The sequence below is a fragment of the Tympanuchus pallidicinctus genome, unplaced genomic scaffold, assembly GCF_026119805.1.
Source record: "Tympanuchus pallidicinctus isolate F22 unplaced genomic scaffold, pur_lepc_1.0 scaffold11, whole genome shotgun sequence".
NCBI lineage: Eukaryota > Metazoa > Chordata > Aves > Galliformes > Phasianidae > Tympanuchus > Tympanuchus pallidicinctus.
Genome location: NW_026294627.1, coordinates 14,000,544 through 14,025,706, shown reverse-complemented (window position 1 = coordinate 14,025,706; position 25,163 = coordinate 14,000,544). Strand labels below are relative to the sequence as shown.

Here is a 25,163-nt window from a genome sequence, read left to right as displayed (position 1 = left end):
ACAGATCCATGTAACACATAGCCTCAGAATTAGCTAAATCTACCAGACTTAGCATTACACCTAACTATGTATCAACAAGCTGGAATTGTTCTAGCAGCAGAAGGAAATCAATCACTATTAATGTAAGGCACAGATGTAAACTGATAAAAAGTCATGGCTGTCAGGTGAGGTCCCGGATGACTGGAGGAAGGGTCACGTCACTCCCATATACAAGAAGGGGAGCAGGGAGGACCCGGGGAACTACAGGCCGGTGAGTCTCACCTCTGTGCTTGGGAAGATCATGGAACAGATCCTCCTGGACAACATGCTTGATCACATAAAGAATGAGCATGTGATCTGAGACAGCCAGCACGGCTTCACCAAGGGAAGGTCATGCCTGACTAATCTTGTGGCCTTCTATGATGGAGTGACGGCATTGGTGGACGAAAGGAAGGCGACCGATGTCATTTACCTGGACCTGAGCAAGGCCTTTGACATGGTCCCCCACCACATCCTCATCTCCAAATTGGAGGGAAGTGGATTTGATGGGTGGACGACCCGATGGATAAGCAATTGGTTGAAAGGCCGCAGACAGAGGGTGGTGGTCAATGGCTCTATGTCCAGGTGGAGGCCGGTAACAAGTGGTGTCCCCCAAGGGTCTGTCTTGGGACCGGTGCTCTTTAACATCTTTATTAATGACATCGATGAGGGAATTGAGTGCACCCTCAGCAAGTTTGCTGACGACACCAAGCTGAGTGGTGCGGTTGATACGGTGGAAGGAAGGGATGCCATTCAGAGGGACCTCGACAGGCTTGAGGGCTGGGCTCGGGTGAACCTAATGAGGTTCAACACGGCAAAGTGCAAGGTTTTGCATTTGGGCTGGAAGAACCCCAGGCACCCGTACAGGCTGGGAGGAGTGGTCCTTGAGAGCAGCTCGGCAGAGAAGGACCTCGGGGTCCTGATGGACGAGAGACTGAACATGAGCCAGCAGTGCGCTCTGGCAGCTCGAAAGGCAAATGGGATCCTGGGCTCCATCAGGAGAGGGGTGGTCAGCAGGGACAGGGAGGTGATTGTCCCTCTCTACTCGGCTCTTGTGAGGCCCCATCTGGAGTACTGTGTCCAGGTGTGGAGCCCTCAGTACAAGAAAGACATAGAGATCTTGGAAAGGGTCCAGAGGAGTGCGACTAAGATGATCAGGGGGCTGGAGCACCTCCCCTATGAGGACAGGCTGAGGGAGTTGGGCTTGTTCAGCCTGGAGAAGAGAAGGCTGCGGGGTGACCTCATTGCAGCCTATCAATACCTGAAGGGAACCTACACCCAGGAGGGGAGTAAACTCTTCAGAAGGGCTGACAACAGCAGGACTAGGGGAAATGGATCCAAGTTGAAGGAGGAAAGATTTAGGTTGGATGTTAGGGGGAAGTTCTTCACAAGGAGAGTAGTTAGGCCCTGGAACGGGCTGCCCAGGGAGGTTGTGGATGCCCCGTCCTTGGACGTGTTCAAGGCCAGGTTGGACGGGGTCCTGGGCAACCTGATCTGAATGTGTACGTTTGGTGGCCCTGCTAGGCAGGGGGGTTGGAACTACATGATCCTTGAGGTCCCTTCCAACCCGGGTGATTCTGTGATTCTGTGATTCTGTGATATGAAAATGCAAAGGAGCTCACTGGAAAACACTCCCCAGTCAAACCAGTCCTTGCACTTCTGAGATTAACTTCTGGGTTTTGTGCTTTTTCACTTGTTGCAGAAAACACAGCTAAAATAAGGGTTGGTCAGGAGCCTTTCAGACCAGATCTACTGCTCACAGGAGTGACAACCCAAAGCCACTGTCAAATGCCAAACAATGCCTGCTTTTGCTCTCTTGTTCCCCACCCTTCGATGCACTCCGCTCCGCGTATGGAGCACCTGCCTTAAGGACCTTCCTTCTCCTCTTTCACATGGCTTCATTCCTCCACCCAAGGTGTACAGCTCTCAAGGACAGCTGCATTTGAAGCAGGCAAATTCAGTGAGAATTCAAGAAATAATGGCTCTATATCAGATGACACAAATACATTTAAAACTCCGTTATTCCAAAGTATAAAACAAAGGGCACTTGAAAAAATGTATGCAGACAATGAAAACACCACAAAGACACAGGCAACCCTTCCACTATATGTAGTTGGCTTTCACTCTTACTGTTCACTGGGAATGAATACTTCCCTCGCACCTGTACAAGTGAACAGGTATGTTCCATTAAGGACCAAAATCTTGTGTTTGTTCAGCTCACATACTGCCAGCAAACTATGTTCAACCTTCTCAGTGCAATAATCTGAGTGAAGAGACACCAGGTGATGCGCAAGCCAACGGATGCAAAGAAGTGCATTTGATCTATGAACACATCAGAATATGAAGCATATGCCACCATATTACCACCTATTTGCAGCTCATCTTCAAACAGCCGTGTGCTGTTGATGTCCCTCGCTCCAATCTTGTGTTTATTGTCTTCAGGTGCAGAAGCAGGACCTCTATTAGCCCAGTGCAGAAGCATTTGCTGACAACGTTCATCACAACCCTTCCAGCAGTCCATATAATGAAGCATAAGCACAGTCACAGCAGCATCACAACAGATCCATCTTCATCCACAGATTCATCACCAATACTATTAGCAGACCACAGCATTTTCCAGGCCCACTGTGGGACCACAGACGAAACAACACTGTGCCTCAGATGCCAAGCAGATCCCATCTTTCATGTTTAGTATTTGTGAAACTTGGTCATTTCTTCTTGTTCCACATCATCAGGAAAGAGCAGATGGCAGATGTGCCCTGCCTGTAATATTCTTGTGATGATACCCAGCCTGCTGGCGGAATGGGAAATGCCACATTTGGAGACAAATATTTCAGTCTTGAGTAATTGAGCAAAAAGATAACGGGGGGGAGGGGGAGGGGGGGGTACAGTAAGAGAAACAAATGCTTTTGCTGAATTGATGCTGGCAGATTTCTGTAATTAAAAAGATGGCAAAAAGTGATCTTGAAGAAAGGAGTGTTTACTTCACTGTGTCTTCACGTAGGTGATGGGATACCAGACACCCTGCTTTTTGAGACGATGAGTACTTTGTGATTTACTGAAAAGCAGTAACAGGCGAAAGCCCTCAAGCAATTGTACCTACTCAGTGTTTTACTCACCATTTTGTAGCTTGCCATGTACTCTTCACTAAGACAGGTCTGCTAAAACAGACAATCTTCACTTTGAAGACCTCTTCACTGTCAAAAACACTGTCAACAAGCCAAACATTGAATTCTCCTGCTCTCCTTCATTTTCTCGGAAAACAGACTTCCCTTTGTCTAACTCACTGCTGAAATGTGCAAAATTCAGTTTTGATCATTCTCCATACTGTCTGTAAATACTCACCATGTTTTGTTTGTGTTTCTGAATGATGTGCCAGTACTGTTAGGGGGGAAGACAAGAATGGCTGCTGCTTCCCTTCCATGGGAAGGAACCAACAGCAGATGCCTTGTTACTGTTCATTATGGTGCAGCAGTTGGGGAAACCACGCACAAAATTGGCAATAAACAGCCATTCTTTGATGGGATGAAACTTCAACATGGCTAGAAAACAAATCATCTTTTATTCGTTGTATTTAATCTATTCAAAAGAAAAAAGAAAACAAACAAACAAACAAACCTACTTTAAGGCTGCAATCTTTCAGGTGTTCCTGCTACATAACGTGCACTGTGTAACTGACTTCCTTAGGCAGCATTATTTCCTTTTGGAGTATTGTCATGGAGTTAACCAGATCAATCTATTTCTGTGACAGGGGGGCAGCAGGCCCCTGCAACCCCCAGCCCCACAAAACGGGAAGGGAAAAGGAAAAGGGGTAGGGAGATGGGAACTGGGCTCAAGGAAGGAACTAAAAAACAGTGGCAACGATCTATGGAGGAGAACTTATTTTACTAACTATGATATCAGAATGCAAGATAACACAATATAATACAATCTAATTGAAATTGAGACTAATAAATTAAATAAGATAGGAGAGAAAGAGTTCCTGAGACCGAATCAAACCTGAAAAGCTTGGAAAGGCTAGGAGAGCACCTCCAGCACCCACTGCCAGGCAGTAGGAGAGCGCCCCACCAGGAAGGGCCAGATCCCATGGCTTCCATAAATGTATGGGGGAAGAGGTGCCTGGAATTGGAGCATCAACACTTCAACTCCCAGTGCACTGCATGATGGTACGATGCGGAATACTGAAAACCAAAAAGCATAAAACCAGGACAGGTGTCACACTGTCCTCCCTCAGATGGGACTCAAACCCAAGAATTTAGCTTCTAAAAGTGGTTTTCTGAATTGCCTAATGCAAGTGACAGAGTCATAGGGGAAATGATAACAGACGGATAAATGAGTGTTTTCATAACAAAACCAGAAGACACACTGTAAGTCCATACCAACGCTTAGAAATTTTAATAAAGTATTTTAAATACATGTACATGATACACATAAGACAAAAAAATTATTTTTAAGGAGTATGATTTGAGCTGCCAACTGTATTTCTTTAGAAATTTTAGTACACATGTATCTTCCAAAATAGCAAACCTGACACAGCCAAGAAAGGAGCCTCCTGTTTTTATTTAAAGCAGGATTAATTTAAAAAAGAGAATTGCTTCAAAATCTGGAGATTTAAAATTATAAACATATTATGGGAAGATGACATCTGAGGATTTAGGTTGGAAAGTTGGTTCAGAAAGTCTTATAAATCAAACCAGTCCTTGTCTATAATCTACAAGGTACTGTGAGGCAAGCCCATTGCACATGGACCACAGCTATCTTCAGCTATCCATTTGCCCACATGCCATATTTACTTTGTGTGGACTACCAACAAAACTGTGAATATGTCTGCGCCCACCCCCCCCCCAAAAAAAAAAAAAAAGTGCAGGAAAATAATTAGCTGTGACTCTTGAGCAGATGCAGGACAAGCTCTTCATCCTCTGCCAGAGAGAGCCCCGTATCCAATGGCAAAAGGTGATCCTCCTCATGGCTGAATTTTGCCTTCTTTCTTTTCTGTGGCATTTCTCCTGCTGCTACGCTGTCACTGCGGCTTCTTCTCTTTCTTCCACTCTTCTCCTCAAGTTCTCTACAGAAAAAAATCAATTACTCTTTTTTAACAACTGTGGTAATCAATATCATCATGTAATCAAACAATTCATTTTAAACAAGGCAAATTTATGTCAAGATAAGAGCAAACAAAATTACAATCTAGAAGAGTAAAGCAACAGAAGCTGACGAACTCTGCATGCCTAAATTAGAATTGCTCTCAGACCGAGGTGGTGCTGAATGCTCTGCTGTCTTAATTGATTACAGTATATCAAGATATCACCATCAGCCTTATCCAATATTTACCGCCTTATTCAGCCACAGACAACTTGACAAAGCTGATTTAGTGATGTGTCAGTGGACCCTGACATGCGTTCACGATCACCTATAATAAATCTGCAATCACAATAAAAAGATGAGAATTGTCATTTCATTGGCAAATCCTACCCTTACTTACTGCAGTTTTGATTTGAGTCCATCTCATCCAAGCCCCTCTTTCCCATTTTTTCAAGAATAAGTCCTTGGAAGCTATTAACCACCTCTTTGCCACGTGAGGCATACCCAAACTCAGTTCCTTTCCCTGGTGAATTTCTGTTCCTTCTGCTGCTTTTGCTAAGATTGGAATGAATTGGCATTTGCAGCCTTCAATCTGGACCAAACAGCTGCGTATGTTTTAAAACTGCCACTTCTGTCACATGGCCAAATGACAGCAGCAACAGGAAAGCCCAAGCACACAGCTTTCACTGAATGACCGAACCGCAGAGGCTGGAAAGGAACTTCTGGAGATCATCAAGTCCAAGTTCCTCCTTAATCAGGTTCCCTACAGTAGGTTCAGCTCCTGGCATCCTGCACTATGGATGGACCTGGGCTCCGAGTGCAGCTGCTGTGCACCCTGGTGCCACACTTTAACACAGCAGAGGAGCACCTGGTGGCCATGCAGCAGGCTGCTCCCTCTCCGTCCCACCTGCTGCGGAGGAGATGCCAGCTCCTGCTCACTCATCACAACACAGAGACAGGAGGGAAAATCCAGGAGAAATACCTTACATTCTCACTGTTAAAACAAGTGATGCAGCCTACATTCACATGGACCTTCCCCTTCCACACCAGAAGAACCAGTGTAATGCAACAGCTGAGGACGACGCGTTCGAATACTTCTCCTGAAACTGGGATATTTCATAGGACTTCACAACTTGTCATTTTTGAGCTGTCATTTGCATGGGGGTGGCTTTTCAGTGCTCACTACAAATGTTTATTTTACTCCTTTTCTGGCACAAGGACAGCTTTCTCACTCTGCAGTGCTCAAGACGCTCCGTGAGTACAAAACCTACCTGGAGAGTGTGCAAAAAGACCCTCAAGCCCTGCTTCCAAGTGGCCACTGTAGGTTTGGGATTATGCCCTTTTGATCAGAACAGATTAGGGAGGTCTGCTTTAAAAGCAGTGATGCTGAAGCTTCATTAAGTAAAAGCAGTCCTAGCTTGTTTGCAAAAGAGCCAATTATTTCCAGCATTTGAATCGACTCTGAAGCCTGCTTTGCATTCCTAATTGACTAATGCTTCATCTAGGACACCAGCTCAAAACATCTCAGCAGTTAAAGCAACAAAGAAATCTCACAAGTTAGGAAACAGACTTTAAACACCAAAAAGCATTTCACTTTGGAGTTTAGATGTTTGCAAGGTGTCAAATTTAAATATAAAACACATTCAAATGCAACTGTGAAGCTTCTGATTTCTTCCGCAAAAAAAAAGAGCAGTGACAAGGATTTTCACTGTAGGCTTTGAGGTAGATTGTGCTGAGTCAAGCTGTTGTTATTATTGAGGGGTCATGGTGCTGGATTAATAGTGCATCACAGAATCACAGAATCACAGAATCACCTGGGTTGGAAGGGACCTCAAGGATCATGTAGTTCCAACCCCCCTGCCTAGCAGGGCCACCAAACATCCACATTCAGATCAGGTTGCCCAGGACCCCGTCCAACCTGGCCTTGAACACATCCAAGGATGGGGCATCCACAACCTCCCTGGGCAGCCCGTTCCAGGGCCTAACCACTCTCCTTGTGAAGAACTTCCCCCTAACATCCAACCTAAATCTTTCCTCCTTCAACTTTGATCCATTTCCCCTAGTCCTGCTGTTGTCAGCCCTTCTGAAGAGTTTACTCCCCTCCTGGGTGTAGGTTCCCTTCAGGTATTGATAGGCTGCAATGAGGTCGCCCCGCAGCCTTCTCTTCTCCAGGCTGAACAAGCCCAACTCCCTCAGCCTGTCCTCATAGGGGAGGTGCTCCAGCCCCCTGATCATCTTAGTCGCCCTCCTCTGGACCCTTTCCAAGATCTCTATGTCTTTCTTGTACTGAGGGCTCCACACCTGGACACAGTACTCCAGGTGGGGCCTCACAAGAGCCGAGTAGAGAGGGACAATCACCTCCCTCTCCCTGCTGACCACCCCTCTCCTGATGGAGCCCAGGATCCCATTTGCATCCTAAATATGTATCTACACATCAGCAGCAGGAGTATTTTCACACTAATTTAACCCCTACTACCAGGCTGTAAACTACAAAGTGAATAAGGAGGAATGTGTAACACAGGAAAATGGCAGAGAAGCCACTGAGTGATGAAGAGAGCTGTAGGGTTGTGTTTTCATGATGCAGAAAGTTCAGGGCCACCAGCCCACCCCACAGAGCTGATCTTTTATCACTGGTCACTTTCCACAGGCATAAATGGCCCCTTACTCCTCAAATACCCACACACTGATGCACTGCCAGCTGGCGTCCACTGCAACAGCCAAAATAAAATAAAGTAATTCTGAAGTGACTTATTTTCTAACACAAAAATGTAGTTAGAAAGCAAATCCACAATTCTGATCCAGACCAAAACTGGTGTGCCTCTTTGTCTCCTATTTACAACACTTAAAAAGTGGCACGTACAGCTGGATTACAATTCCTTCCTTCCACCATCTGGTGCAATTTAGCTTTTCATTGCTGCAGCAGCCTGAGCTGCCCACATGGGCTGAAACTCCCAATGGAAAGATTTACTGCGCTGTGTTTACAGAGCAAAGAGGTACCAAGAGCTGATTTGTCAACACACGCAGTAATTTCTGTGGTCGCCATTTGCACAGCTGTAACAACAAAGGAAGGTACTGTCCTTTGACAGGTAACTGTTATTACACAAGCACTAAAAGCACACTTTATGAATCCAGCCCCTGAAATGCATCTGGACAACAGGGATCCATCTACTTGTAACTCAAACCCTGACAACAATACACCAGGAAACTCTCTTAATTTAATTAGTAACAAATAATCACCCAATTGTCTTTTGAGGACATACCAAGGGGAAAAATAGCCGTTAATTCCCAGTATTCAACTTGCATCTGGACATCAGAATAGATGGATGGACCACTCGCTGGATAAGGAATTGGCTGGGTGGTCACACTCAGAGAGTTGTGGTTGCGGCTCAATGCCCAAATAGAGACGGATGATGAGTGGCGTTCCTCAGGTGCTGGGACCAGTGTTATTTAACATCTTTGTAGGCTACAAAGAAGTGGGATTGAGTGCACCTTCAGCAAGTTTGCAGATGGTACCAAGCTGAACGGTGCAGCTGACATGCAAGAGGAAAGGGATGCTATCCACAGAGACCTGGACAGGCTTGAGAGGTGCGCCCATGCGAGCCTCATGAAGTTCAACAAGGCCAAGTGCAAGGTCCTGCACCAGGATGGGGCAATCCCAAGTACAGATACAGATTGGGTGGAGAACGGCTTGAGAGCAGCCCTGAGGAGAAGGATCTGGGAGTTTCAGCTGATGAAAGATTTAACACAAGCCAGCAGTGTGCGCTTGCAGCCCAGAAGGCCAACCGTATCCTGGGTTGCATCTAGAGAAGTGTGACCAGGAGGGCAAGGGAGATGGCTGCCCCTCTACTCTGCTTTCATGAGACCCCACCTGGAGAACTGCATCCAGCTCTGGGGCCACAACACAGGAAGGACATAGAGCTGTTGGAGCCGGCCCAGAGGAGGCCCACGAAGATGATCAGAGGGCTGGAACAACTTCCCTGTGGGGACAGGCTGAAAGACCCAGGGCTCTTCAGCCTGCAAAAGGCTCCAGGGGGACGTTACAGTAGCCTTCCAGTACCTAAAGGGGGCCTACAGGAAAGCTAGGAAGGGACTTTTTGTGAGGTCGTGTAGCAACAGGATGAGTGGAAATGGTTTGAAACTGGAACATGGTAGATTTAGAGTAGATATTAGGACGAAATTCTTTACTATGAGGGTGGTGATGCACTGGATCAGGTTGCCTCCTCCCTACAGGTGTTCAAGGCCAGGCTGGATAGGACTCTGAGCAAACTGGTCTAGGGGGAGGCATCCCTGCCTATAGCAGGGGCTGGAACTAGGTTATCTTAGAGGTGCCTTCCAACCCAAGCCCTTTTATGATTCTGAGAGGACAGCTTGAAAACAGAATTTATGAAAAGGCAAAGTTATCTATGCAGGCAGCAGCTTTTTCTAGTTGCCACCAAGTATAGGAAGAGAAGCCATTGATGGGAGACTTACCAGACCGTGGCGGCCACTGTTTCGAATGAATGATGCAAAATGGGAAAAAGCTCAAGAAAAAGCTGTGAATAATATGCAAGATCTGAAACTTTGCTCTCTAATGTGTTTTAAACTGTTGTTTGTTCAGTTTATCCAAGAGAATGTAAATATATTAAAAAAACTTTTGTGCCTGGATGTTGGATAAAATCAGATCAGAAATCAGGTTGTATCTCTGAAGGCAGCAGCATATTTCAGAATGTTAAGACACTGAAAGATGGACATACAGCAAATCAAAATGGTTTGACTGATACCCTGGTCAGCTCCAGCTAAAGCAATTTCAACCCTGAGCAATGATGATTCATAATTTCAGTTTTCAAACTGTTGTATAAACTCAAATTGCTCTGCTGCATGGAAACTCCAGTGGTCTGGGGCTGGATTATTCTGCTGCATTATGAGCAGCAATGCAATGCCTGTGACAGGAATGGGCAAGTCAAGGGCTGGTACAGCCTCACCCATCCAATTTGAATCTACTGTCACCTGTTTACTAGAACCTTGGGGAAGTAAAGGTGGACACAGAGCAGAAGCAAGACATTGATGATTTGCTTTGGGTGCTTCTTCCCATCAGATTCTGTATACTTTCCATGCAGTAATAAAAATAGTAAGCATATTGTCTTGCCGGTTTGATTTTGGTTTGAATATTTTTTCTTGTTTCAGATTGTAGTACTTCAGCTCCACGGCAGACTCAGCCCATCTTTTGCTTTTAGTACAATTACACTGGTATTTCATTACAAATAGATTAATCTTCCTTTTTTCTGCAATTGTTTCTTTTTTACAAATCTAATTTGAGTGGTTTTGATTTACATCACTGGAATGGCCAGTAAAGGGAATAACACTGTGCAATATATTTTCATTACCATTTCTCTGTACTGTAGCATTCTTACAGCAAATAAGAAAGAAGCTGCACTGGGCTTTGTGAAAGGGACTGCAGTAATTAATCTTCATTAGGACTGCTGCCATGGCCTTGCGAATTAAAATTTATTACGTGGAAGGAAGTTTGTGGCACAACATGTTTGATTAGCAAAATGCCAATATTTGAGAGATAAATTATTGCTAAATTTTATAAACTGTATTTCATTAACAGATTCATTCATTATTCACACATGCTTCTTCAGGAAAGAATCTGTGTCTGCTGTGTTACAGTCTGGGACCTCAACTCATGGTCTGCAATTTGGTGTCAAGGACAGCTTGTTTCCAAGTGCTAGTAAACCTCAAGTCCAAAGCAAGCTCTGATAAATGATAACTGAAGCAGAGCTGGTCTAGACAGCTTGGAATTGCTGTTGTTTAATCAGTGGCAATGTGGCTGTGTGTATGTCAAATGGCTGATTTTAAACCACAGAAACCTTGCAGAGCAGAGGTTGCCCAGATCTTGAATCATAGAATGGTTTGGGATGGAAGGCAGATGTAAGGTGATCTAGTTCCAACCCCCTGCTATAGGCAGGGACACCTCCCTCCAGACCAGGTTGCTCACAGCACCATCCAGCCTGGCCTTGAATGCCTCCAGAGAAGGGGCATCTACAACTTCACTGGGCAACCTGTGCCAGTGCATCATCACCCTCACAGTAAAGAATCTCTTCCTAATATCTAATCTAAATCATAGTAAAGAATTTCTTCCTAACATCTAGTCTAAATTTACCCTCTTCCCATTTAAAGTCATCTCCTCTCATCTTGTCACTTACTAAGAGTCCCCCACCAGGTTACCTTAGGCCCCCTTCAGGTACTGGAAGGACATAAGGTCCCACAGAGCCTTCTCTTCTCCAGGCTGAAGAGCCCCAGCTCTCTCAACCTGCACCTCTCTTTTGGACAATTAATTTTCCTCTTACTTACTAGAGCAATTATTTTCTAGAATGATTGCTTCCTATTTTATTTCTCATTACATCCCTTATCAAAATTAGGTGTCCAAAAAACGTATAAATGTGGCACTGAGGGACACAGTTGTGATGTGTTGATAACTGGAATAGATGATCTTAGAGGTCTTTTCCAACCTTAATGTTTATGTGATGTTTTAATTCTATTAATACTAGATTCTGAAGAAAACTGCAACAAAAAGTTATTCTTACTTCTTCAGCCATACATGTAGAGCTTACAGCCAGGAGGTTACCACTGCACACAACAGTAACATGTGTTCCTATTGAGTCTGTGGAACAAACTTATTTTTGCTGACTAAATAATGTAAAATTTACTTCAACAATGTAAATAGTTATATTAAAGTTCCTTCTAAAACAAGTTTTGAAAAAACAGTATTCTATATACAGTAGTAAGAAAAATACTGCCTCTCTTTAGAATGGGAATAAGTACAACATACCTTGTTTACTGAAACAAATCATAGAATCATAAAATGACTTGGATTGGAAGGGACCTCAAGGATCATCTAATTACAATGTCCCTTCTATAGGCAGAGCTGCCAGCCACTAGATCAAGTACTAGATCAGACTGCCCAGGCCCCATCCAACCTGGCCCTAAACCCCTCCATGGACGGGCCACCCACAACCTCTCTGAGCAATCTGTTAAACCCAGCAGGCACACAGCTCTTGCACATTCTGCCCAAGTGGGATGGGGGAGAGAATCAGAAATAAAGAATTATGAGAACCTGGAAGTTGAGATGTAGTTTACTGGGTAAAGCAGAAGGTGTGCATGCAAACAGTGGTGAAACTGTGTGTATATACACATGCAGACACATATCTGTTTTCATACATGCATATGCATATGTATTATCTACGTATATATTCAATTTCTAATAGGCATACATGAAACACGCTTGGATTTCACAGTATATAGATTAAATTCTCTACTCTGAAATATGAAAAGCAGTTCTGAATAGGTTCAAATGAAGGGAAAATGATGACAGATCTGTGATAAATAGTCAAACAAATTATTTCTATAACTGAACTCTTTCTAAGATAAGTTTTAGTATAGACTACATCAGGAACTACATACAACTTAGAATCAGGTTTACATACAACATCAATATCCAGATTTAATGTACTCAAGAATGTATTAAAAAAATGTAATTTGGCCATAATTTTCAAAACTACAGCACAGTGCACAACCGAGTGGCACTGACTGCTGACTTGCATGTCAGCTGCTGAATTACCATAAAATCACAAATGAAACTGTGTCTGAACTAAGATATTTCTCCTTTCCCCACAAGTTCATGCTGATCTAAGAGTTAACATGATCAGTTACACCTAATAAAGATTTAAAGAAGGTAATGATGAGGTCAGTCACAACTTTCTTCCTTCTCAGCATTTCTATTTAAAGAGATTGAGGGATTAGAAATATCAGAAACTTAATTTGAGTACAAAACTGGTTTTTAAGAAATCCAGACACTTTTCTTCCGCTCTACTCAATGCACTTACATTTTTCACCTCATTAACAATTTACATTCATAGCCTTACACCAATATGAAGAATGTTGCTAGATAGACAAAAATTAATCTCACATTATATGCTTCATGCCATTTAATTACTCAGATTATAGAGGTAGAGGGAAATCCCATTCAAAGGCAAATTTAACTAACAGCTCATACAGCTCCTCCAGTTTGAAATAAATGCTGAAGGTGGGATGCAGTGAAATTTCTGAGTTGGAAAGATGTGGATTTGATGGGTGGACCTGGCTGTGAGATCCTACACCGAATGTAGTGCTGAAAGGCTCCATGTCCTGATGGAGATCACTGATGGGTGGTCGTACAGCAGACAGTTTCTCCAGAAAAAGGCTGTGGGAAACCGTATCAAAAGCCTTGCTAATGTTCAAGTAAACAATACCCAATGTCTTTCCTCCTCTAAGCATGTCAGCTTATCACAAAAAACAATCAGGTTAGTCAGGCAGAACCTTCATTTCATTAACCTATGCTGACTGGGCCTGATCACTGGCTGACTTGTAGGTGCTGCATGACGGCACTGACGGTGCACTGCTCCATAACCTTCCCTGGCACTGAGCTCAGACTGACAGGCCTGAAACCTGTGTTGGCTTTCTTGAGGTATGTTACGCCAAGAAACAGCTGGGACTAGCTAGAGAGAGCTTAAACCTCAAAACTGGGGAGGAAACAATAAAAACTAAAAAATCACCCCAACTAGATTACAACTCCCAGAGCACTGAACAGACAGGGCAGATTTACACAAGCATTTTACTCAGTATTTTAATCAAGGAAGCAAAAGCAAATTGCTTTGTCATCATTTAATGAATGCCAAAAATCTTTAAGTCAAGAGGGTTTGCATGGCAAAAATGAGCTGCCAGTGCATGGGAAAATAACAGAATTTATGATTTAGTGGATGATTTGCAAGAATGCTTTTCAAAGAAGTGAATATTGCTAAGATTTTAATGACTATTGGCTACACTAAAAAAGAAAATCACAATATGAAACTTGTTTTATTGGATGTTCCTTGGCTCCTCTAAGTCAAAACAGGCTGCCAGGAAAAGTTGCCTAACATGGTCCATCTTTCAACAGCCCAAACTGATAGAAATCAGAAGATGTCAAATCCAGGCTATAGGATGGGTGTGGTAGGACAGTCCAGCCAAGATTGGCAGAGTGCTCCATGGTCTTCAATTTTACTACCATGTTGCAGGAGAAAGGTTGTCTTCTTCTCTGACCTGACTCTGGAAGTTTAAGCCTTCAGCTTAATCAGCACCATAATGCAGCAGTGAGAGCTGATCCAGGTTCGAGGAAATCCAGCAGGATCACTCTTTCCTACCCCAAAAGACAGTGCACATCACTTTACTCACTTAGGGTTGAGTTTTGAACTTTTTCTTCAATGGGGAATTTACATGTCACAACTCCACACACTGCCATTTTGACACCAGCTCATAGTGGTGACACCACATCTATTCACCAGTAATGATGCAATCCAGGAAACTGTCACCCTCGGCCATGTATTGGTTCAATAGGTCCTGACAAAACAACATAGTGTTCCTTCTGTTCCTGTATGAGCATTCATGGGACCCACTTGGCACAAACTTTGCAATATTCCAATACTGCCAGTATTGGTTCCAATGCAGTGAAAGCAATTTTCAACCCTGTAAACAGTTCCCTGGTCATAATAATCTACTGATTTGTGGCTGAGAAGATTTGAGATGCTCTTCATTTTGTGGTGTGACAGCTCTGCATGGCCATCTAGAACGTGGCTTGTCTTTCACATCACTACGTCACTGTCATCACAGCTGAAAAGTGCCACCCACCACCTCTCTGTGTTAACATCCATTGTTTGGTCTCCACAAACATTCAGCAAGCATTAATTAATGCCAGAGGGTGCCATTTTTTCAGAAATGCAGTTCCACACCTTTGCTTCATATACTCTTTCACATCAGATGCCATTTTGTCAGACTGTCCCTCTGCTGCCATCTGTCTCCTGGCAACAAAATGTAATGGAATATTGGCAGAAATGTTCAATCTCTACTGCCATTCCACCACTATCTGCCTATGATGTCATGGGCAACATAATAAAGTGGGAGGCATTGCTTTTGGAACAGCCCTTGTAGTTAAAGTAGCTTCCACACACAATCAGGTTTCAAAGACCAAATGAAGTCCAACCTTCAAGATAAATGATTTTCTGCCACGCTCAAGGCTAAATTCATAACTTAAAAAGTAAATTCCATTGGTAAAACCCTCCCAGATTTTAAGTTACCTTTTAAATACATTGACACAATGTAGGTAACATCGTAGCATGGAAAATGTTCTATCATTACACTTCATTCCAAAGTAACCTCCAAACGTACCTAAAGTACATGTAGTAAAGTAAACCTGGCAAGACACAATATATGGTAGAAAAATAATCCATCTCAGCTCATGTTGGATCATACACAGAGAATATTTTTTGTTCTCAAAATTGCTCTTTCCATCCAAGGAGATTGGTCTTGAATGTAATTTTGAGATAAACAAAACACTGTAGGCATCCAGATGTTCCAAGAAAATGTTCCCTCTAAGGTAATTCAGCTCAGGACAAAACCAGTAAAATGACTATACTGCACCTACAAGGTATTAAGTTACATGTATGTAAACTTGACATACTGAAAAATATAACCAAAAAACCCAAACCAACAACAAAAAACCCACAAAAACACACACACAAAAATCAGTTATCAAGGAAATGCTGCCTAGTGGACAGAGCAGTTGGCCCTCAGAGTACCTGAGTTTTATTCCCAGATCTGTGTCATCAGCTTGGCCTTAAGTTACTTTGTGACACAACACTCCTGTCTGCAAAAACCATACCCATCTCCTTTGCACAGTGTTCTGAGATTTGCTGAAGAAAATATGTTAGAAGGTTTAACCTTTTTTTCCTGTTCATGTGCACTGCCTTTTCCATTCTACTTTATAGGACAGGGAAATGACCAAGACCTTCTTTCTGTGAGCTGACATTCTGATTCCAGAGGGCCACGTCAACGGCTGATTCCAAAAAATATGTACTGATTAGAACCGCCAACAATCTGCCCAACTCTATCAGTGTTTGTCTTAAAACATAGCAAATCTTTCGTCTAGCTGACATCCTTGAGGAAGGGATTAATATAAAAAGTGATACATGAACACTTTATAAAAGAAAGATCTCCCCTAGTAAATTGTTACTTAACGATACTGAAAATATACTAGGCAACCCCCACCTAATTTTAGTCTGACTGCCCTCATAACTTCTTCAGAATATTTATTAAACATTTCCATTACAAAACATGGTTTTGTTGAGTCAGTGTTTCCTAGCTAAGGCAATCAGATGAAACAATGCTAAATCTTGTTCATGAAATGCAGCAATGAAATACCTTTCTCCTACACTAGGTGTGCGACAACTTGTGAGTAACTGGAAGTGCCTGAGGTAAGGAAGTGTATAATAGGTCATGCTTTGACATCAGGTTTCCTACGCTTGGTTGCTGACAAACCCTTCCCATCACAGCACTAGTACAGTGCTTAATGGATTCCAGGAATCTGCCCTTTAGAAGCAACATACTAACTAACAAACAAGTACTGCTTGATGGCCAACTTCTTACCAAAGATATCTTTCAGACCTTTCCAATAAACTTCTATTCTTCTTCCAAGAAACAAACCATCAATGACCATCTCTTATCTCACAATACCCTGTCCGCTATTTTTTTTTATTTAATCTGGAGCAAAGCATTACTACTGAAGTGAGCTCAGAATTTGCTCTCAAAGGCAAAATAACAGAGTGGGCACTGCTACAAGTCCCATTAGAATCCTGAAATACTTCTCCTGGCTCCTTTATTAATCTTCCACATAAACCAAAATTCCTAAATATGCTGTTGTTCTACTGCTTATCTTACAGCTCACATCAGCACAGAGATGGTCCAAACCCCACAAAATGGGGTTCCACAGCATCTTCTAGCTCAAATGACTGTCTTACACCCAGGTATTACTCATCAGAGTCTCGTATATTAAAAAGACAGTATTAGCCATATTTCTGAAATTATCTGGGGGAAGCTGAGAATACAATTTCATTACATTAACCTGATCCTGCTCCAAGCAATATAAAAATACCACTAGAGAATGCATTCATCAAGTATAGACAGATACATTTAAACTCTCATAACACATGAAAAGCAATCTGCAAATCCTCTTATGCAAACCTCCTCAATAAATGCTGAACCTTAAACCTCATTACTGGAGAACGTTTTAACAGATTACGCTTCTTCCTCTCAGCAAAAGCTAATGGGCAGAGACAAGATGTCAGAAATACAGTAGGAACTGGAAGAATCTTGTTAAGCACTGGTTTCTTGTTTTCTGGCCATTTTTAGAAAGCTATTTTAATGTTTTACACCCAGCTTTTTCACTCATTCTACAAGGAGTACAGATAGTGAATCAAGAGAGAGAAGTGAACACACAGAAGGAACTACAATTTAGTTACAGTTACCTTCTTTCACTCCTTGCACAAAAAAAAAGCAGGAAAATTATTGATGTACCCATTCCTGTCAGTTCTACTGACCAACACACTGGTGAGAGATCTACAGGGGATATGGTCACCAGCTGCTTACTTAGGGTTATCCAGTCTGTAAATCCATGTCCCAGCACCCTGTCCTACACAGCATCCCCACAGCGTTCACTCATACTAGGGCTAACAACAATATGTAGCTGCTTAGATATCTGATTCAGATGTGGAAAGTAAGATTTGTAAACCCAGACAGCTAGAACAGGGCAAAATAAAGATCTACACTTAACAGCACTAAGTGTCAATAACATGCTTCCGCATCTGTAACACACAAGCTTTTTGTGAGAAACACACAAATGGACTTGTTGCTGTGAAGCAAATGACAAAAACCACGCAGGACTTCACTCAGTATCTTTCTCATACAGCTTCACAAAATGAAATAATAGCTTTAATATAGATTTCTCTTCAGTACCCACCTCACAAACAAACTCTCAAATATTAAGTAGTGGAAGCAACAGGATAACTATAATGAATTCCTAATATGTAAACACATCAGTTTCTAAAAAACATGAATACTTCAAAATCAATGAGGAAGATATGTACGTACCTATAGCTGTCTTCACTTTCTGTATCTTGTTCTTCATCAGAATCTCTGTATTTATCAGGATCTGGAAGACTACTTGGATCAAACTCATCTTCACTTCCACTGTGTGCAAGAACAGCCACTGTTTCACCTTCAGCCTGCCAGGTGACAAATGGAGAGTTACAAGACAAGCAAACACATCCACAACCCCATTAACAGAGGCACTATAACAAAATCCATTCACCACCCCTGAAGGACATCACTAGTATACCCAGGAAAATGAAATCGCTTCTGTAGTCATCAGTGCTCTTCCTTCAAGACTATTAAAGGCTGAAGAATATTATTCATAACAAAGCTCAAGGATTTACATTCAATTTCTACTTTCATATTAAATCTACCAAATCTAAAAGATTTTGGCAGCATCTTATTAACAGTCTTCTCAAAGTGTTTAAGACAAAACTCCACTGTCCCACACAAACACTGGCAAAGAGATGTGAGCTTGAGTACACATTAATCACTTCTGCAAGGTGTACTTCATAAAATACAGTGATTTAAAACTTAGGCAGTCTTCCATGCCAGTTAAAACGCAAGTGCTAAAATTTGTGGAATTAACTGTCCTATGGGAGTTTCTGCCATTCACTGCAAATGATGTGCAGTCTTGAGGCTCCTTCCCATCTCTTCTCCCTGGGACTCAGCTCCCCTCAGTCTTGCAGCCCTTCTTTGGAAGGCAAGTTTCCCCACAGGTGTGGGAATGCCTCACTAATTCTTTCATGAAAAGGGCACTCCATAAAGGTTTTGGATGATAAAATAAATCTGACTGCACTGCAAGTGCAGGCTCTGCTGCACGTGGTCCTGACTTAACAGCACCACTGTTGTAAATGTTACTACTGTGAATGGGCACTAACAAAGCAGACAGTTTGGAGGGCTGTGCAACTGCATATGCGCACAAAAACACAGACAAAAAGTTTACAGGCAATTTTAAGAGACACAGACCTGAGATTCACACATTCTTACAGTGAAAAGCAAAAAAAAAAACAAAACCAACTCCACAAAAACAAACAAAAACCCCAATGAAACTATAATTAAATACATCACTACCTTCTGTTTACATTTCTAACCAATATCTTCACAGATGAATTTTCAAAGCAGCACTCACTTAAATGATACTTTATTCTATGAATAATTTCACATAATTAAATATTTAAAGTTAATTACAGTTGTGATTTTTCACTACTTCCATCTATCTCCAGGCCAAAGTTTTAAAGCACACTGTTCTCAAGTGCATATATTTCACCACAATAAACACAAACAAAACCCACATCAAATTCCCTTTCTTTTATATTGGCACATATGGTAAGTGAAAGGAAATGAGCTGATGAGGAGTAAGATCAGTCACCACTGCAAGGCCCTGTTCAGCAACACTTCTACAATGCACTGAAAGCAATGAGAAAGGGCAGAAAGCCAGATATGCTATTAAAAGGAAAAAGAAAAAAACATACAAAACATGCACTTTGTTCTTGACTGTTATAAAATACAAGTAAAGGTAATTGCACAGCTGGGTGTATGAAATCACTAAGAGTATCATCAGACTCAGTAGCACTGTGAACTACTGGCAGTAACACAGGCACTGACTGAAAATCATGCTGGTTGGCAGGAACTTCAGGCACAACAGTTCACAACAGAATTAAAAAATACAACACATTTTTTGCTTTGCAACAATATCCTCCAGTTCAGCTCTTCACTTGAGCCACTGCATCTGTTCTTTCAATACAAGTAGTATATACAAAATACATATTAAAAAAAGCAGAAGAGAAACATTATTCAAAGCTGTGATACGGAATAAAATATTTTTAACATGTATGTGTGACACTGCAACAGAAAGCCAACATTTACTGGCAGTCATCTTTTACGACGTGGAGCTCTTGGAGCAGGTCCAGAGGAAGGCCACTAAGATGATCAGAGGGCTGGAGCTCCTCTCCTATGAGGAAAGGTTGAGGGAACTGGGCTTGTTTAGCTTGGGGAAGGGAAGGATCCGGGGAGACCTCATTGTGGCCTTCCAGTACTTGAAGGGAGCTTATAAACAGGAGGGGGAACGGCTGTTTATGAGGGTGGACAGTGATAGGACAAGGGGGAATGGTTTTAAACTGAGACAGGGAAGGTTTAGGATAGATACTAGGTGGAAGCTTTTCACTCAGAGGGTGGTGATGCAGTGGAACAGGTTGCCCAAGGAGGCTGTGGATGCCCCATCCCTGGAGGCATTCAAGGCCAGGCTGGATGTGGCTCTGGGCAGCCTGGTCTGGTGGTTGGTGACCCTGCACACAGCAGGGGGTTGAAACTCGATGATCATTGAGATCCTTTTCAACCCAGGCCATTCCATGACTCTATGATTCTAAGACTGCTCTTAACATGCACCTTATCAACTATGTCAGCAAAATGTTGGCACTGCATAAGTTCTTAAGTTCTGTCTGGAGCAATGAAGACAGGCTGAGAGAGCTGGGGCTTTTCAGCCTGAAGAAGAGAAGGATATGGGGGACTTTATAGTAGCCTTCCAGTACCTGAAGGGGGCCTGCAGGAAAGCTGGGGAGGGACTTTTTATAGGGGCATGTAGTGACTGTACAAGAGTAATGGTTTGAAACTGGAAGAGGGTAGATTTAGACTAGATATTAAGAAGAAATTGTTTACTGTGATGGTGGTGAGACATTGGAACAGGTTGCCCAGAGAGACTGTGGATGCCCCCTCGCTGGAAGCATTCATGGGCAGGCTGGATGGGGCTGTGAGTGAGGTGTCCCTGCCTATAGCAGGTTGGAACTAGATGATCTTGAACCCAAACCATTCTATCATGAAAGTATTCTATGATACATGTACATGTGAAACAAACACTCACAGAGCAAACCTTCACTTTCATTATGCTTTCATATCCACTTTTCCAGCAAAAATGTTGCAGAGATGTATTCAAAGTACTGCTTACTATTACAAAAGAAGTAATTGGCAAAGATGCCTCTAATTCATCATAAATCATAAGGTCATATTTCTTATGAGCACTGCCTGTTACATATTCATTAAAATATTTGTACGTCCCTGAAACTGTTAAGAACTTTAGCATGAACATTTATCATCCAGAGCTGAACAACTCATTATTTTTCACTCTTTATTCAAATTTTTATCAACCAGTCAGGAAGAATAAATTCTGTGATTTCATATTACTCACCACAACAACAGGAGGAAAAAACGTCAAATCACAGCATGAGGCAACACCTGTAAAATTCTCTAGATAAAACTAACAAATAGGATGCAATTTAGAGAATTGCAATTGGATCCTTCCTAGAGCAAGCCCTACCAAAGACAACACGAACTGAAGAGCAGATTTGTACTGTCTGTAATTTATGTCTAAGTTTAGGTGACAATTTGCTTTGCAGAATGATTTATAACAAAGTTCTACTGTGGACAGAAAGCTATTCAATCATAGAATCAGGCTAGTCAGGAAAGCAGGATTCAGTGGCCCTTACCTTGCTATTTTCATTCTGCCACAGGATAACTAGCTATCTTTTACCATACCAGACAGGCTGGCCCCTTCTATTAGCAGTTTAGTATCAGTATGCACAAACTTCGTGTGAAAACTTCCAGTTTTAATACGGTACAGAGATGGAAACATCTCTGTATTCACACAATATTCCTATGAAATACTTCTTGTTGCAAGACATCACTACAGACAAATTCAGCAAAGTTCCTATGCAGGAAAATGGAAGGTTTGGATACCTCACCGACATCCACACACTGTACCAGATCAGTGATGACTCACTTAAGGCATTTTGGAAACATGCATAAGGTGAAGCAAACAGGGCAGGCTCCCCTAGAGCCTGCTTCAAGACATGGTACCTCCTACACAACACCCAGCTGTTTTTATAACAAGATGTAATGGCAACTGAATTTCTTTATAGAGAAAGCTGAATACATGAAGATCAGGCAGATCTGTTAGGCGGGTTGAGAGAAGCCCAAAATGAAGAAGTTAATGCAACTTTTTAAGGAAACAGACACTCAAGGGATTACATTTTTCTGAACAATACAGTGATGTCTTCTTTCTGCCACCCATTAGGTATTCAAGAAAGAACTATCTACTGCTGTGGGATAAAAATGGAAAGCCAAAAAACATGCTATGAAAACCTGTGGATACACAGATGCTGCTGCTTTATCGAAGGTTTAAATTACACAACACATTTATTGAGGCATTTAGTTTATAATTAATGTAATAGATATTTATTTTTTTTTATTTGATTAAATTATCTGGAGTTGCAGGTTTTATGTTTGAGCAATTTGTTAGTCTCTGGTAACCAATTTGAGTGAGGCAGAGAATTGCTTCAGCACTGTCAATTCTGTCCGTAGCACTTTATAGATATAGCACAGTGGTGGAATATTTCTAATCAACTAAAAAGAAGAGTTTTAAGGTTTATTTAGAAGTCAGTCAGACTTGATTTCTGTCTTTCAACAGGAACAAGTTATACAACACTTATTATTCCTACTAAAACATTCAGTTATTCTAGAGGTATGTCACCTTTGGCTTTTGTTAATAATGTGGTCTCTCTCAGTAAGCAGTTTGTGATTTTAATGCAGTTCTAAGGTAAGTTTTAAATACTGTTAGCAGGTACTCTGTACAGGTACTTCACTTCTAAACATACAGTATCTTCCACCTGACAGCATTTCAAAATATATTAACTGCCTTCCTTTTGACAATTATGTTTCAGATAAAAATGGGAGTTTCTTCTGCACCATTAGTTGAAATAAAGCACATTCACAGAGGTGTTTAGTAAGGCCTCCTTTAAGCCATCTCTTCCTCTGCATTCACCTGATTGCCTTGGGGACTTTTTTTCATAGCCTGAACCCCTAACCCAAAACACTCTGTCCCATGGGACGTGTGGTTGCTCTGGCATTGCATCATCTACATTGCCCAAAGGAATACAACTATTCTGGTAGTTCACAAACAGAAATATAGTCTTTGATGTAGCTGAGGTGTTTGATCCACAGTTGCTTTGAAGACCATGAACAAAACCATAGATGATACTGGAAACTGACTGGGAGCCAGTGGAGCAAATCAAGTGCAGATCTGGCACAGAAAGAGTTGCTTAAACCATTCTTAAATGGGGCGACCACTAATCACCCCCAATAGCCTTCGAAACCTAAAACGAATGACAACAGCTCTAACTGGAGGTGACACTCAGAGCACCATCTCCACCATCTCCACTGAAACAAGGATCTGGTGTAAGATGATTTTTTTCTTACGAGTTAAGAGGGAAAACTGCGACCAAGTCAAGTGAACTTTCTTCCTATTATCTTTCACTCTGCCACCTACGTCAACGTAGAACACCGATTCCAACGGGTAATCTGTTCTCTCCAAAGCTGGTTTAGCAAATCCTTCTAGCCTCGTTTGTTCTTGTGGATAACCAGGAAGCAGTATACAGAAGGGTAGAATGAGCAGAGAACAGGTCACTGTTGCTTTCTGGTCACACCAGCCTGGTGTGAAGCACGCAGGCTGATTCAAGGCACATGACAGAAAGGAGAAGTTACAAACCAAATGAGTGGCCAAATTCCATGCCCAGAAAGGCTGGTAACCGAAAACTGGAGAAATTGAGGCTGCAGGTTAGTCAGGAAGACATAGGCAGAAACACTACAGTGATGGAACTTGCATTCCCACAATCCAGAAGGAGCATCCCTCCCTCTTCTGAAAGGAGTATCAGTCATGTGGTTTGGTAGAAACGACAGACAACTCTTAGCTTCATCTGCAAAACATTCCCCCTGCTCAATCACCTGCAGTCACAACACGGTTCAATTTCATCTAGTCGTTATTTCTTTTAAACAATCTGACATCTTAATAAAAAAAAGAAAAATAGCATAGCTTAACCACAGGCACAGCTGAGAACTGATGTAAACACAAAAATCATAGAAATATCCACACATCCACTTCTGACTTTTTGATACTGGAAGAGCTTCTGCAGTGATCGTAAACTTGGTCTCTAATAAAGTACCAGTATACCATATCAGTTAATAGCTACATAACAAAGGCAGATAGAGAAAGATGATCTGTTAAATTTACAACTACAGACTCATCAATGTCAGAATGAGATGCTGAGAATTTCTGAATCTACCCAAAGATTGTTTTTTATTTCACTGGATTTGCTCTTATCTTTATTAGAATTATAATGGTTCTGTCTCAAAACTGAATGTTACGCTTTTAAGTTATTACTTGCTCCTACGAGGCCCATGTAGAATCCTTACAGTAAATACAACACTGTTCAAGCTGTTATCAGCCACAGCTACAAACATGATTTAACAAAAGGGCAAACTACCACAGTTCACATGTAAAAGCTCAGGATAAACAGCAATGCAGTATGTTAAATACAATTCATGCTAAGACATGAAACTTCAACTTGGAAGATGTTTAGTTACTATGTTGGTAGCACTGGAACTAAAATACAGTGTGGAACATATAAAATTTTGACAAACAATAGGGTTAACTTACTGCTTACTGCTTACTGCTGATTCTAGAGATTGATGCTACCTGTACTCCACAGAAGCTCAAGCTAATAGTTCCAGACTAATGAAATACAGCCAGGAGCACACAGTTGTTTTAGATGCCATAAGGGATCAAAACTACAATCTTTAGTACCATAAACAAAATCTCTGGCATTTGAATTAACGCTGTAGTAGATTAATCTCTGCACAGGTTCCAGTGTCTGCCACACCAGCAGCTGGACAGAGATGCCACCATGCACACTGAGTCCTTGTCTCAAATAAAGCTGGTGTAAAACATTTGATAACACAAAGGCCTCAAAACAGGAACAGTCCAAACTATTTCTATTTCAGAATCTTTCTAATGCTAAGTGGTAAGGTATCATTTTGGTTGCAAGTGAGCAAGTAATACAGGAATAAAAAGGGAGAGAGAGGGGCAGTTATTTGTTGTGCCTTATAAAAAAAAACGCTGGGAAAATTCAACATGCCAATATACATGTCCAAAAGTCTGAGGTCCTTTCACAAAAAACAGAAAATCACAGTGCAGAATGCAGTTTCTAAGCTTACACTCTCCTCGTATAACCCTTGCATCCTTACATTCCTCTCCCTAC

The 25,163-nt window shown here is 41.9% G+C and overlaps 1 protein-coding gene across 1 annotated transcript in view; it reads right to left on the bottom strand.

Moving 5' to 3' along the window:
- Positions 1 to 3,945: 3,945 nt before the first annotated feature.
- DDX10 (DEAD-box helicase 10) overlaps positions 3,946 to 25,163 on the bottom strand; it is a 165,248-nt gene continuing 144,030 nt past the window's right edge. The window contains exons 17-18 of the mRNA XM_052671318.1: positions 18,076 to 18,209; positions 3,946 to 5,083 (exon numbers count right to left, since the gene is read on the bottom strand). Of these exons, the coding sequence (XP_052527278.1) occupies positions 4,894 to 5,083; positions 18,076 to 18,209 (324 nt within the window). The 3' untranslated portion in view covers positions 3,946 to 4,893. The remainder of the gene's footprint in view (positions 5,084 to 18,075; positions 18,210 to 25,163) is intronic.